General features: G+C 35.9%; 1 protein-coding gene across 8 annotated transcripts in view; it reads left to right on the forward strand.

Moving 5' to 3' along the window:
* Window positions 1-14,675, forward strand: part of JAKMIP1 (janus kinase and microtubule interacting protein 1) — a 230,248-nt gene that overhangs the window by 65,407 nt on the left and 150,166 nt on the right. For all 8 annotated transcript variants that reach the window (XM_063157607.1, XM_063157610.1, XM_063157606.1 and 5 more), the window contains 2 exons: window positions 4,044-4,318; window positions 10,197-10,691. In XM_063157607.1, the coding sequence (XP_063013677.1) occupies window positions 4,190-4,318; window positions 10,197-10,691 (624 nt within the window). In that variant the 5' untranslated portion in view covers window positions 4,044-4,189. The remainder of the gene's footprint in view (window positions 1-4,043; window positions 4,319-10,196; window positions 10,692-14,675) is intronic.

Below are 14,675 nucleotides of genomic sequence, written 5' to 3' on the forward strand. Positions count from 1 at the left end.
CATGTTTTATTACACAGAACTGAGAATTGAAGCAGTAAATGTAGGTCATCTGAACCTTGTGAGAAATGTGCCTTGGGCATCGGCAGCTATGAATGTTGTCTTTCCCATACAGTCACTGGGGTGGATTATCACTGTTTTTTTAAACTATAATATAGCATAGGTGAACTGCAAGTTACTTCTGAATTTAACATTGTACCTGTGTCCACTGCATTTACTATTGTCAGATGCTATGGTAATAAAATTTGTTTTAAACTTCTTGAGTGTACAGAATTAGGCTATGTTGAGAATGTACTTACATCTCATGTTCACAAGCACAGTGAGGGTTATGGGTAGCTGCAGTTGACTTTGCAGAATTGAAAGATAAAGGTTGAAATAAAAAAAGTTGAAGTAGAATGGCACACTATTTATGTGGGGGTGCAGTGGAGAGATGAAGAAGCTTTATTATTTCCCTCCAGTAACTGAGTTATGGCTTGGTGTTTCAGCTGAGATGACTCATTGACAATTTCACCTTCCAAAAATTGTGCTGCAGCTGAGTTATGTTGTTGAAGTCTGAAATAGGGCTGGAATGCAGAATTTTGGTTGATATAATTTAGTAAATTTCTCGTTAATCTCGTTGCAATGTTATCCATATTTATTACTTGATGTTACGGATTTTATAACTTTTCCTGTTGATTACTGTTTGTTACTGAAAGACTCACTCTCTAAAGATATAATTCTCTCCATATTTTTGTGTAGTTCATACAGGATCATGTTTAAAGAATTTAATTTCTTTAAATTGACTTACTTTTCAATAGAAAATATTGGGTTCCTTTTTTTCCTTACCCTTATGTAATCAAAATTTATTGATGCTACACTTTCACGTTTCTGCAGTAACCGATTTTTCTTTTTCTATTACATTTTATTGATATTTAACATCTAGAATAATCATAAAGCAATTCATTACATAGTTTGATGTCTTGTTTGATAAAACCAGGGAATAGGTTGAGGTGGTTATAAAAATCATCCCTTAAATTTGCTAAGCAAATAGAAGAGAAATTGAAAGTTAGGACATTGTTCAGCTGATTGAATTTCTAGTATGTTAAGAATTTAATGGATTTAACAAAATATATGTAAGATAAATCATGTTAAATATTTTGATCCTTTACAGAAAAATCCCCCAAACTATTTGTAGTTGATTCAAATTCAGTCAAATTTATTTTGTTGTTTTTCTTCAATGATAATTGCCCCTATACCTATGAAGTAAGGTCAGAAACTTGGTATATTCCAGAGACTGCTGAAAACGTGACTTGTGCTTTAGAATCCATTACTCTTTCCTATCTTTTTTTCTTTATGTGAAATATAAAAAACATTGAAATGATTCCAAGGTTTGCAAGAAGTGTGTAGAACTCAGAGTGCAGAAATTGGCTATTTTTAGTCATGGGGTGGTTGTGGGACTGTATCCTGGTGACATCATAAATTTGCCTCTCAGCAGACATATGGGGAGTTAATAAATAGGTTGGTCATTGAAGCATCTGCGTCAGTAAAACTTTGTTAGAGTGGAGTGTTTTCTCCTTCATTTCTTCTCACTGTATTTACAAGTTGTTTAGTATTTTTTGGGGTTTTTTCTTGTGCTGACCTTTATCCAAATATCAAATGTGGGAATTCAGCTAGGAGGGAATCTGGGCACTCACTGGTTCTGTGCCTTTCATTTGGGAATCAGGATGCAGTCTCTGCTCCAGCCCTTGTGTGTCTGGGCTGTGTGCCTCTCTGAGTATATACATAGACTTTGTGTTGCCATAGTTCCTGCTTTTGAAATAGGTAGGCTGGAAGATGTATCCAGGGAAGAGTAAAAATGTAAAAATGGAAATTTTCTTTTTATGCCCACCAATGCAGTTTGATGGGTGGTTGTTTCCTGGTGTGGTTTTTTTGGTGTGTGTGTGTGTTTTTTTTTTTTTTGTTTTGTTTTTTTTTTTTTTTTTTTGTTTTGTTTTGTTTGGTTTTTTGGTTATTTCTTTTGTTTTGTTTTGTGGTTTTATATTATGTTTAGTTTGGTTGGGAGGTGGTGCTTTTGCTCCCCTCGCCACTCTCCTTCCCTCATTGCCTATAAGACAAGAGGATGATTTTCTTCAGGTTCTGGGTCTAAGCTTTTATTTTGCTTGAAAAGTACAATTTTCAAATGTTGAGAGCTAAAGGAAAAAAATTGAGAGCAACGCCTTGAGAGGTTTTTTTTAATTCTGAAGAGTACTTCAAAGAATAATGCTGAACTCTCTAGTTTTAAGGCTAATTTGAGTATTAAATGCAATTTGAGCATCATAGAAACTCCATAATTAATAGCATGAAATTCCTTTATTAACAACAGTAATTCCTCCCATTTCTTCTACTCACCAAAGAGTTCCTTTTTTTAAAATTTACTGAGAGAATATTGCTGATTTGTTTCTCTTGAATCAACTACTATGTGTAAAATCACAATAGCACCAGTGTTTATTTGTTTTGTAAGGTAGGTCTAGTACATAACAAAATTAAAATGTATTTAAGTTCCTGGTTTTTTCATGGATTGTATATGAAAATGCTTCATATAATGAATATAAGGAACAAAAAAAATTATTGAATAGGATAACTTGATAAATCATTATACTTCAAAGGAAGGATATCTTATATTACAAAGCAAAACAACTATTTCTCTTAAGTTACTTCAGCAAATAATTGGTGATGATCATGTTTTTTTTCAATTGCTTTTTACTAATGAAAGAACTCAATAGGAATATCATCAAACAGACTGAGACTTGGTGTCCTGAGTTCTGTTCACTTTTCATCTGATTTGGCTTATCATTCTAAGCAAGATATTTAACTCACCACCTGTTCTCCAGTGCTTGAAAAGGAGCATTAAACTGAGGTGTTCAGTTTTTCTCTACACACCTGAGGCATTAGTCACTAACCCTTTAGAAAATATGTGCTAAGGAATGCATGGCATTTTCATTCTAATACAATTTAAAAATAACTCCCCATCTGTAGTAGGTTGGAAAGAGCAGCTTATTTTTTGTCGGCAATTAGATAAAGATTTTCTTGGAAATATAATACTCCATTAATGTCATGCAGTTTTAAAGTAGGAACCTTTCTGCTTTGTCAAAAATTGAAAGATAAAATTATGTGAATATTTAAAAATGTGAAGAGAACATGGATTTGGAAAGTAGTTCAGCATTGATAGCGCTTGTTCCACAGTTTGGTCTTGTGGAGCACTGGGTTATGCTTAGAGAAGAGCAGAGTGGAAAAAAAAATCACAGATTAAACTTCTATCCTGACTGCTCATGAAGCAAAATAATCATGGGTTTTCCTAATTATTGGAATTAGGGTTCTTTGTCTGCTATTGGTATTCTCCTTGAATATTACATAAAGCTGATTTAAATAACTGAATACTTTTTAAGCTTAGAGCATACTGGGAAGTGAAATTGAAGTTAAATACTTTCTTGTTTCCATTGTAGCTTTTCAAACAGTATCAGCCCTGAACATAAGCAGGTTATAGACTGGATATTTTATAAACATTTTTAAATGTTTTTCCAGTTTTCTGACACCTTTTTAATAGATGCTGATGATGCAAAACTCGATGATAATTACGAATAATACAATTATGCATTATAACTGATACATTAGGGAGAGAAATACTTTCTTCTTACTATAGAAAATAAACAATTCCCACTGAAGCACTACCTCAATTAATTTATGGTTTTCTCTGTGCCTCTTGGGAATTCTGAGCATGGTTCTAGTCAAGTCTTGAATAAGATATAATTTCTGTTTATATGAATAAGATATAATTTCTGTTTATATGCTATAGTATTCAGAACTGTTAATACTTTTATTTCTGTGAACATCAGAATACACTGGATAGAGTTTAGAAATGGTGATATATTATGTAACTTCTTATCTGTTTCTTTCAAACTCTGATACACTATGCAATATCGTGTAATTCAAGGAAGTCCAGTGTGCTTTAAAAATGGATGTTAAGTCTGATGTTTGATTCTGCTCAATGCTGTAGCCTAATTCTGTTCCTACCACTGTGCTTCTTCCAGGCCATGAGAGACTGCTCCCATGATGGCAGAGCCTTGTATGAGGGGTTTTGTTGACCACTGCACCACTCTCAAATGCTAAAAGCAGAAAGCACTAGCTGGTAGCTCAGTGTGGAGCAAACATTTTATTTTAAACTTCAAAAACAATTATGTCAAAGAAAAGTCGTGCCAAGGGAGAGAAGCCCGACATGGAGACTGAAGCCCTGCAAGCTGCTAATGAGGAGCTGAGGACTAAACTGACCAACATCCAGATAGAATTTCAGCAAGAAAAAACCAAGGTATTTGTCTCTATTTTGTGATCATTCTTTAAACAGCAGCACTGTTAGAAACCAGCAGAGTTTGATGCTAAAATGTGTTAGTTGTAAAAGAAAAACACGACAGAGAAGTGAAATCAGAAGAACAACTGATAAACTAAAATTGGTGGCAATTCTTTTAAATATTGTGCAAAAGGGACTAAATATCTCCCAATATCCAGTCACTGAAATTTGCAATCACAGCAATACAAATGGCAAGGACAAGGGAGTTTCGTATTTGACCTTACTGAAAATTGTATGTTGTAAATAGAATTGTCTTCAAAACCAAATATCAGCACTTTATTCAAGGCATCCCACTTTAAATGCCTATAAAGAATATCAATTAACTGGAAACTGTCTGTGTAGGAGTCCTCATTTGATTTGCTGAGTTTGTGTGTGGCATTGCTTTGAGCTATTCAATGATGCTTCTGATTGCTGATGAAACAAATTCATCACTATTTGTCTACCTAGCATATGTTCAACTGGTATTTAGGTAATCAAGAGGGCACATAGGATTCATCAAATATTAATTCATCAAATACATTTGTATTTATGAAGATTAGCAGTTACTTTTATATATTTCTGTAGGTTGTTTAAAATATGGATAAGCCAGTAAGGTTTTTTTTTATTTTATTTTTTAAAATCAGTTAGTGCATTTGACTTTGCACAAGGCAGTTCTGGAGAATAATCCATGTGCAGGTGGATTTATCTGTATTTGACTGGGGATACTGTGGCAAGAGTCTCAAAGACTTACCAAGTGGGGAAAGGTGCACTGAAAATGTGTTCTCTTTTATATAGAGGATCTTTGTTCTAGCCTTTTTTCTTTTTATCAGTGTAAAATGTGGAACACCTGAATAAAAACATTTCTGTACATTCCAGTTTCATTAACATCTTTGTGTGATACTCAGCTTTGAAAGGTTTATTTTTTGCATTTTAATTTACAAAGTAAACACCAAAACCTATCACAAATGTAATCCTCAATTTTTTATTTTTTTTTTTTACAGAGGAAAAACAAATCATAAGGCCTTAATTTGTGTTTGAATGATGCAATAGGTTCAGAAAATATCAGCCAACTAAATTTGTGTTGCCTTGGAAATTTTTCTTCACAGACTAAAGCAAGAAGTCAAATCTCTTGCAGGTCAGGGGTGTTGATGAATTAACACATAAGTCAGGGGTTTTGCTGTTCGCTTTCTCATCCACCTTCTCTTGCTGTTGATTGGTATAATGACAACAAATTTTAAAACAAGTTCCACAAACTACTTAAGCTTTTTAAAAATACACACCATGAAATTTAGTAGTGGCCAATACCCTTTATAACTTACAGGTCAGTAAATTGCATTATTTCACTGTTTTTAATGTCTCATTGTTTCTGCTTGGAGACTTGAGTTGATGGTAGATTACATTTACACTAGTAAATTTCTGGTTCTAGTTATCTTATTTCCTATTTTGTTCTGTAGAACTTTATATGCAGAAATGTAGATGTGAATTTTATTATGATTTTAAAAATTGCATTAAAAAGAGCACATAAAGTTATCTTATACCTTGGACAGAAGAATGAATTAAATTCGACTCATTAAGTAACTCTGTTTAAAAAACAATTACATGAACACTGGGAAGAGTTTAGCCTTGATACACTTCCAGTCTTCACCTGTAAGAGCTTCAAGTTTAACTCTTGATTCAACTAAGAATGAGGTGTAAGTACATGACCATGACAGCTGCAGGAATATTTTAAATAACTAGTCTTCTTACACTATATTCAGTATAGAATTTGCTTCAGCTTGGTTTCTAATTTACCTTTCTTCAGCTTTGAAATTTAATATTTTCTAGTGTATTGAGGTTGTTACTGGAGACAGAATGTGTACTGTGCACATATGTGTGGAGAGAAATGGGTGAGCTCTCAAATGAAATCTAGGAAAGAGGAAATTACAGGCAGAGTACTCTAAAATCCTACCAAGTGTGCACTGCAGTCTGAAGTAAATTCTGCAGTGTGTTGGAGTGCATTTCTGTGAGGATGCAGCTGGGGGAGGAGATCTTCAACCCCTCTCCCTCATTTTTGCTGTGGTGCTTGCTGTAAATCATTTAACTGGAACTGTGTAGTTTATTTCCCAGCCTACTCCCAGTCTGTGCAGCTGTTACAGGAAGCCTTGACTGACAAGATGAGTAAATCAAAGCCATAGAGATTCTTCCTGTTTAGACTGTAGTTCAAAAATAGTAAAAAATCCAAGAAAAATTATTTCTTGGTATCAGAAAAGTAAAAAAACTGTACCTAGAGAATTCTAAATAAATTAAATATATTTACTGGTGTAAAAATAGGTAAGGGAGAAGTACTGAAGCTGCTAAGCAGACAGCTCTGTGGCCCGTGGGATATAAACTGTATTAGGAAAGGTAACAGACTGTTGTGGGGCCAATTTATTCAATTTAATTTTCCTAAACTATTTTTTCCCTCACGTATATGCCCATTTTAATGATTTATCTGAGAAGGAACCTTCTAATTGATGAGAGACACCACAAATGGAAATTAGCCTTACCGTACTTTTGCCTGAAAAATTCTGCTTTCACTGAAATAAAATTTTACCCAAGAGACATTCAAAACTTTGTACATATTTTCTTGGTACATCTTGTTTCATTGCTTGTTGATCCATGTAAAGAAATTTTTTCTGTAAAGTTGCTTACTGCATGCTTATGCAATGCCTGATCCAAAATTGTTATGTTTGCCCATTTTTGGATGTGCATCATTGTTGATCTTGCAGGTGGTGTTCTGACCATTGGACACATGAGTAACTTGGGTTCATTTATGCTGCCTGAGGGGTGAAGCAAAAGTTGTGGCCCTGCCTGAGTTCCCCTGTACTGTGTCTTGTTTTGGGAACACCTGCTTGATAGCTTTGGGGGCCCTGTTGGATACGGGATGTCCTCCTGGGCTGTAGGTTTGCTGCCATCTATGGAGAGCCTGGAGAAGGAAATGCATGAACTGAACAGGGATCACATACCCTCACTCTGCAAGGGAAACAGCTTTGTTGGAAAACATCCAAATGTTGGGTAATGAGTAATGAAAGGAGCTGACCAAAGCACAAAAATTTTACTTATGTTGACATGAATGAGGACAGAACTCATTCTAACTGAACTTTAAAGTCCAGTGCTGTGAGCACAAGGAGCTGTAGTGAATGAGCATGGTCTTTGCAGTCAGCTCAGTGGTTTTATAAATGCTTGTGATGAGATCGATGAATATTTAGGAACAAGTATGCCAAAGTACCTATTCCCACTGAGATAGCTTTCTTCATATAAAAAAAAAATAATACAAGAAAAAGTGAGACTCAGGCATATGGAAAAATGCCACACTATATTTTCATTTTATTCTTGTTCTGGAAGCCAGACAAGTACAGAACTGCACAGTGTGCAGGAGAGAGGGACTGAGGGGTGTGGGAAGGACAGATTATGGCTTTCAGAGAAGATATAACAGACAGATCTAACTTTCCATCTTCTCTGACCAAAAGCAGTAATAAGAAAGGATTTTTTAAAGACCTTGAGAGCTGGGATGCGTTGGTTTTTTTCTGGATCATGAGGTGTAATAAACATTTAATATGCTGTGTTTTTTGAAGGATTTTTTTTGTGGATTTTGATGGATTTCTAGGGGTTTTTTAAGGATTAAAATTCTTCTTGTTTAAGTTCCTCTTACTGAAGCTTTTATGTAAAATTAGTAGTGATATATGATAGTACTCAGTTACTCTGAGTGGTTAATAGCTGTTCTCACAGACAGCATATAGGTGCATATAGGTTTTGTTTTGCTTTCCTTTACTTCAGTGAAAGATGAGAAAAATTGAGCAAGTATGCTAATTTGGTGACTCAGTGCTCCTCCAAAATGTCAAAACCCATTTCTCATTTATTAAAAAATCTTGTAGGAAGTTAAACTCATGAATGTGTTGTATTGAAAACTGCCTTTCAGTTGTATGCTTTATGTACGATATGACTAATTTAAAATTACTGTGGTTCTGGAGGTATATTATCTGTGTTTGTAAGTGCCATTATGCAGTTTGTTTTCCTGTGTTGTCATTAGTAGGTTTCATTGCTCAATTTAATTTCAATTTTCTTGGCTCATCAGTAAGGCAATAAGTAAATAATGAGTGTTGTTTCATTTTCAAATTTATCTATAAACCAGTCTGTTTACTTCTGATGGTGGATAGGTGTGTAAGTGACTTAGTTTTGTTACAGCATCATGGAATGCTATGGCTTGGAAGGGACCTTTAAAGATCATCTATTCCAGCCTCCCTGCAATGGACTCTCCTATGGAATTGGGTATCCTAATGCAAGCACTGAAAATCACTGCTATCCACTGTAGGCTTGGAACTGATGTCGTCCCACCAAAAAAATAATACATGGATATATCCTGCAGATAATTTCCAATAGCCAGATTTACCATTTGGGGAAGAAACCCAACCTCTGTCTCTCTTAATAAAGACACATTCTCAGAATCATCCTGGAACAGAGTGACAATAGCTATAAAATCTGTGTGTGACAGTGTCTGACTCAGATCTATTACCTTTTGAACAACTCTAATTGCAGTGCTCTCCCGGGTGGTGTACAGTCAACAGTGCATCTAGGTTACTTTCATAAAAATGTATGATACCTTTCCTTCCTTTCTTGCTCCAATCTCTTCCTTTCTTTAAATCAAGGGTAAGTTTGAGCTGGTTAATTTTCAAAGCTACTGTTCAAAATAAGAGGATTGTAACATTTTCTGCACAGGAAAAGTCTGCTGTCCCAGCTGTGTGAAGACCTCAAGTCAAGATGTGGTGGGTTGATCCTGACTGGACACCTATCTGATCAAGTTGCAAATCTGGCTTAATTTAGTGTAAATTAAATGCATCACATGACTACAGATCACAGCTTTGTGTTGCACAGGTAGAAGCAATGTGGCAGTGAATAACATTTTGCTGCTTGGTAGCCTCCTTTTAACATGAAGCTCCATTTGCTGTGTTTGTTTGTATTGTCACTGAAGGTTAAAATACAATTTTTGAAACCTCTGCCTCTGATAGAGGTTTTGGCAGTCTCGGTAATGGGGATAGTTGAAAGATGTCACTGAAACTATGAATGATGAAATACATTATAACCTTTCTGGTATACTGCAATAGACAAGTGAGCCTTTCTCTTTTTTCCCCGTTTATTCTAAATTAACATCTAATCCCACATGGAAAAAAGCATTGCTTTCCATGCAGCCTGCTGAGCATCATTTATAATGAGGTTTCATCACAGTGGATATTACTATAATAGTCTATAACATTTTTCCACTACTCCCTCTCCAGCCCTTAGACTCACTGGCCTATATTTTCTGAAATATCTGGGGACATGAATAGTCTCAGTTTTGGGATGAGATCTGAAGTCCATTGAGTAGACTTGGTTTTTCAAAAGGCCAATTCTTTTGGCCTATATAATAAGGACTTTCCCATTAAAATAGCTAAGAAATTAAGAAATCCAAAATAAAAGTATTTCCAGCATAAACATAAAGTCTTTTCCCTGTTTGAGTGATTTTCATTTGCCTGTAGAGCGCAGTAGAGGAGTTATGGGTGAGAATAGTTTGGTGTGGTTGGTACAGGAAATAAGGAGATAACTAGATTGTATGTTGGTCAGTTTTATTTTATTTCCAAGATCTATGAGAACTCATTACCAGTTGCATACCCCTGCAGCAGATTCCTTAACATGCACATGGCCTTTTTCCAGCCCTGCTTCTCCATTTGTTTACTGGAGAGAGGGGTGCAGTGTTTGTTTTGGAATATTCAGGATAGGTTTTTACGAACAGTTTAGAGGCAGCTTCCTTGGTGACTTTAAAAAGTGGAGTGGTGCTTGTTAATCAGTATTTTTTATTTTGTTCCAGGTGGGCAAACTGAGGGAAAAAATCCAAGAGGTTAAGCAAGAAAGGGAGCAGGAGCAGCATAAACACACTGCCTATATTTCTGAACTGAAAGCCAAGCTCCACGAGGAGAAAATGAAGGAACTTCAGAGTGTCAGGGAGCTACTGATCCGGCAGCACGAGCAGGAGGTGGCACGAATGGTGAAAATCAAGGACGGTGAAATTCAGCGTTTGCAGTCGACAGTCAACGTGCTGCGGGACGGGGCGGCTGACAAGGTGAAGACGGCGCTGCTGAGCGAGGCAAAGGAGGAGGCTCGCAAGGCCTTCGATGGGGAACGAATGAAACTGCAACAAGAGATCTTGGAGCTGAAATCTGGCAAAAAGCAGCTTGAAGAAGCTCTGAACAACATCATGCAGGCAGATAAGATGAAGGCTGCGGACCTGCGCACGGCTTATCAGTCCCACCAGGATGAGATCCACAGAATAAAGCGGGAGTGTGAGAGGGAGATCCGCAGGCTGGTGAGTTCCCTGAGTAATGCTGCTTATTTCAGTTTGTAGCAGGTATTGATATATTGCTGTATGTGCCCATAAATATCAAAGCAGTGATATCATCCATCAGTGCTGATTGCTACAATGGGCCACTGTTTCTCCTCCTTACAGCAAAGGTGAACCTTGGCTCTGTAGACTGTCCAGCACAGTCCAAAGCTTTATGTCCCTCCAAATAGAATAAAAGTCATGCAAGACTTTCCAGAATGAGTTTTCTCAACAGATCAAAGAAATACACTTCCCCTTCCTGGCTGCACAACTATACCCCTGGTGACCAAAACAAGTTGGGGATTGTTCATTGGACAGTAAGAATACCTTATGAGATGGCAACATTAAATTCATGTAGAGCTTTATATTTAAATGGGAGGAACTAGTTGTGCTGAAACAAGACAGTCTCTCTGCTTCTTTTGCATCTTTATCCAGGTCATTCAGTATGAAGCACTGTTGCCCTTTCAGAATTTTTGTGTTTTTTCTATAGCAGCAGAAAAGTTAGGGCCTAGGACAGCAGGCTTTTTTCACGCTTCATAAACCCTAGGACTTCAGCACAGATGGCAGACTATGCTGTTGGTATAAAATCAAAATCCAGGCGGTATTTCCTGACAGTGGGTGCCCCAAATTATTCAGCTTTGTAAAATGTACAGAATCTAAGATGGGCTGTACACAGTTATACATTTAAAGAGGTCTTCATCAAGTGACACTTCTGTTTGATATTTTCTATATGTGTGTGTATACCTAATGGCTTATCTGCACAAACTAGCAGTATGATAGCTACGCAAATAAAACAAAATTAAAGCATAATATTTATATTATGTCAAGTAGTACAGACTTTTAATAGAATGAAACATCAGTTTCCTTAGGAAAACATCTTGTGGGCTTGAATTTGTGCAGAAATGACCTCTTATTTCTTGTATTCCTCAGGAAAAATTATGAGGACAAGCTACAAACTGTAATATCTATTTAATGCTGCTGATTTTCTGTCTGAGACAATGAAAGCTTTTAATGCAGTAAATATTTATGCTTTGAATTAATTGGAAGTTGATCCAGTCTCAGGGGTATAATTTTGTTCATTAATTAAGACCACTGCAAAGACCGACAATGCAGAGTTCCTGCAAACGTGGCTTCTTTCATATTCTGTTCTCTATTACACATGTAAAATTCTAAAATCATGGCTATGAAGTGCAGACAATTATAAAAAGTATTAAAGAAGAAGAGAGGGTTGATACATTCTATCATATGTTTTTCTGGAGGACATTTTATAAATGAATTTAACCTCCTCCAAGAAGGGTTTCAAAGGAAATATTTAACTCTTCACTTTCAAGAGCAGGGGTTTTCAGCCTACTGTTGGCAAAGGTGATGAAGAAGGACACTCTGTTTTCTGTCTGATACAAAGAAAAATTCTGTGAAGTCATTCAAAATTTTAATTATAGCCTTGCTGGGCCTGTGTTTTTCCGTACATCTAAAAAGGTGAATATACTGGAAGAGTGTGTAGGTAATTCTTGTTTCCTTTTTCCAGCACCAGAGGAAGCCTGCCACTGTTCTCATGGCTTTCTTAGGAAATGTTTATATCTTCCTCCAAGAGTCTTGTGCTGCCTTCTAGTGCCTCCCTTCCTTTCATATAATGAATTTCAGTTTTTTCCTTAAATTCCTTTTAATTTTAATTTAATTCCTTAAATTAAAATTAAATGGTTTGTGGGGTTTTTAGAAAGAGTTTCTTCTAGATTCTTAGGAATTTAGGTATTTATTGCACAGGGCAGTCTTTAAATCTGGGATGAGGTAAAAAATACTGCAGGGTTCCTAGATAGGTTCTCTTTTCCTTTGAGGAAGCATGTGGGATTACAGAATCTGATCACTGGGATATTCCCCTCTCTCCTCTCCCCTCCATTTAATTAGTTCAAGGGATGCTTGCCTTCAATTTCAGATTAACCCTATCAACCCTGGATTTGGGTCTCTTCGTTGGTTTGTACTGTTCTGTGAGATTAAATGATCAGTATGTGAAAAGAAGTGTTAATAATATTAGCACAGTTCTGTAACTGAGTTTCAATTAATGTGCTCTTTTGTATGTGTGCAGTATTTTGTGGCATTATTAAGAAACCAGCATCATTGGGATTAACCACCTAAATGGGCTGGCCATACTGTAATTCAGTTCAGATAGAGTAATTCAGGATGCAGTCTGATTGTCTTGACAGACTTGTCTGATTTATTTTGCATTTCAGATCAGAGATTAATTTTGTGAATATTTTTCTCTTAGATATTGCAGCTAGAAAAAATCTGTATTTTGCCATTAACACCCACAACTAATCTGACTAAAATCTTAAAATTATTGGCTGCTATTAAAAAATAAGTTATGAGAAAGAAAAAAAGAAAAATCCATTGTCTATGGATACAATTTTATTTACTATATTTTTAAAAAATGTGATTGATCAATTTGGGGAGTGTTTTCATAGTTTTGAATTGAGCCATGAAAAGTACCCGACAAACCTCAACAGAAACAAGACTGGATGGCTAAGGACCTAGTGCTTAATAAGAGAAAGTAAAATATCTATTTGGCAAAACATATAGCACACTTTTTCTATGTGCAGTAAGAAATTATGCTGGAATTTTTATGTTCCTGTAATTGAAAATGTAACAGTGATATAAATTTTTCCATTAATTTAAGGAATGCTAATTGCTGTGGATTTTATTCCCTCACCCTCCAAGAAAATACATCCTTGTTGTATATATGCATCAGCACAATGTGCTGGCAGCTATGAAACCAGAAGTAAAAATAGCGAGTAACAAACTGGAGGGACAGATGAAACAGATGTCTTGAAAGTAAAGAGGCACCTTGGAGAATAAGATTAGAAAAAGAGAACAGTTATTATTTATTTTGTTCAGCCCATATTTTCTGAGTGGTTGAGTCTGAACAGTTGTATTGTTCCACAGAATGAAAACTGTACAATAGTACACAAAATAGCAATTTCAGCCAATTTTTCTTAGCCCTTGATTAAGTTTGCCATTTAACTGACTTGGTTTGATAATGTTTGCAGTTAGTTTTCAGAGGTAAGTAAAGTTGCTCCCTTTTGCCTGGCAATCCTGAAACAGCTGCTCGTGTTGTTGGTGATCCTGGGTAAGAGCCCAGCCTTACTCCGCTGCCAGCACAGGTGGGAAGGAGGCCATGGCCATTGACCATGTTAGTTCAAGGCTCCATTCATTCTGGGACCACTTGGACACTGTTTTTAAGCAGGCCCTTACATTGCAAGGCACATTTCTCTAGGTACTGTTTTTGCAGTGCAAGATTAATGGACATTTTGTAGTTCATGCCTTGGAAAATGTATGCAAAAGCCCAGTCATTAAAAGGATATTGAATTATGACATCACTGATCTACTAATTTTTAATATTGGTTGAATATGAAAAAACTGGAATGCTTATTTTGTGAACACTTAATATAATATTTAAACTTTGGAACGAACAAATGACACTTGCACCCTGCGTTTTGTGGTGTATGTTTTAGTAAACACTGTTTCTTTTATTAGAAATGTCTTTAACACCAAGCTTTTCACTTATTTTCCAGCTAAATATCATTCTACCCTGTTAAAGTCTTTACACATATGGTCTTCCTAAATATTCTTTAACAGCTTGGATTGAAATTACCTGAAAGACTTCAATATAAAATAGACCCAGTTTTCTTAGCCACAAAATCATTAAGATTCCACTGATTGTATTAGATGCACAATAAGGTTCCTGTTTAAGAGGGCACACAGTACACCAGATGAATTAAATTTCCGTATTTCAATTGTATTTTCAAGTAGCCCTATAAAAATTGGTTAAAGAGCAGTGTGACAGTACTGCTGATTCATACTTGCAAGGCAAAAAATCCTTTTGCTGTTAAGAGCATCAAAGTAAAAGAAATTGTTTTCAAGGGGTGATTTTTAGAAGTTCCTGATCAGCAATGATTTATGGAGACAGATGCACTGTTT

Source organism: Melospiza melodia, chromosome 5 (genome assembly GCF_035770615.1).
Source record: "Melospiza melodia melodia isolate bMelMel2 chromosome 5, bMelMel2.pri, whole genome shotgun sequence".
Classification (NCBI taxonomy): domain Eukaryota; kingdom Metazoa; phylum Chordata; class Aves; order Passeriformes; family Passerellidae; genus Melospiza; species Melospiza melodia.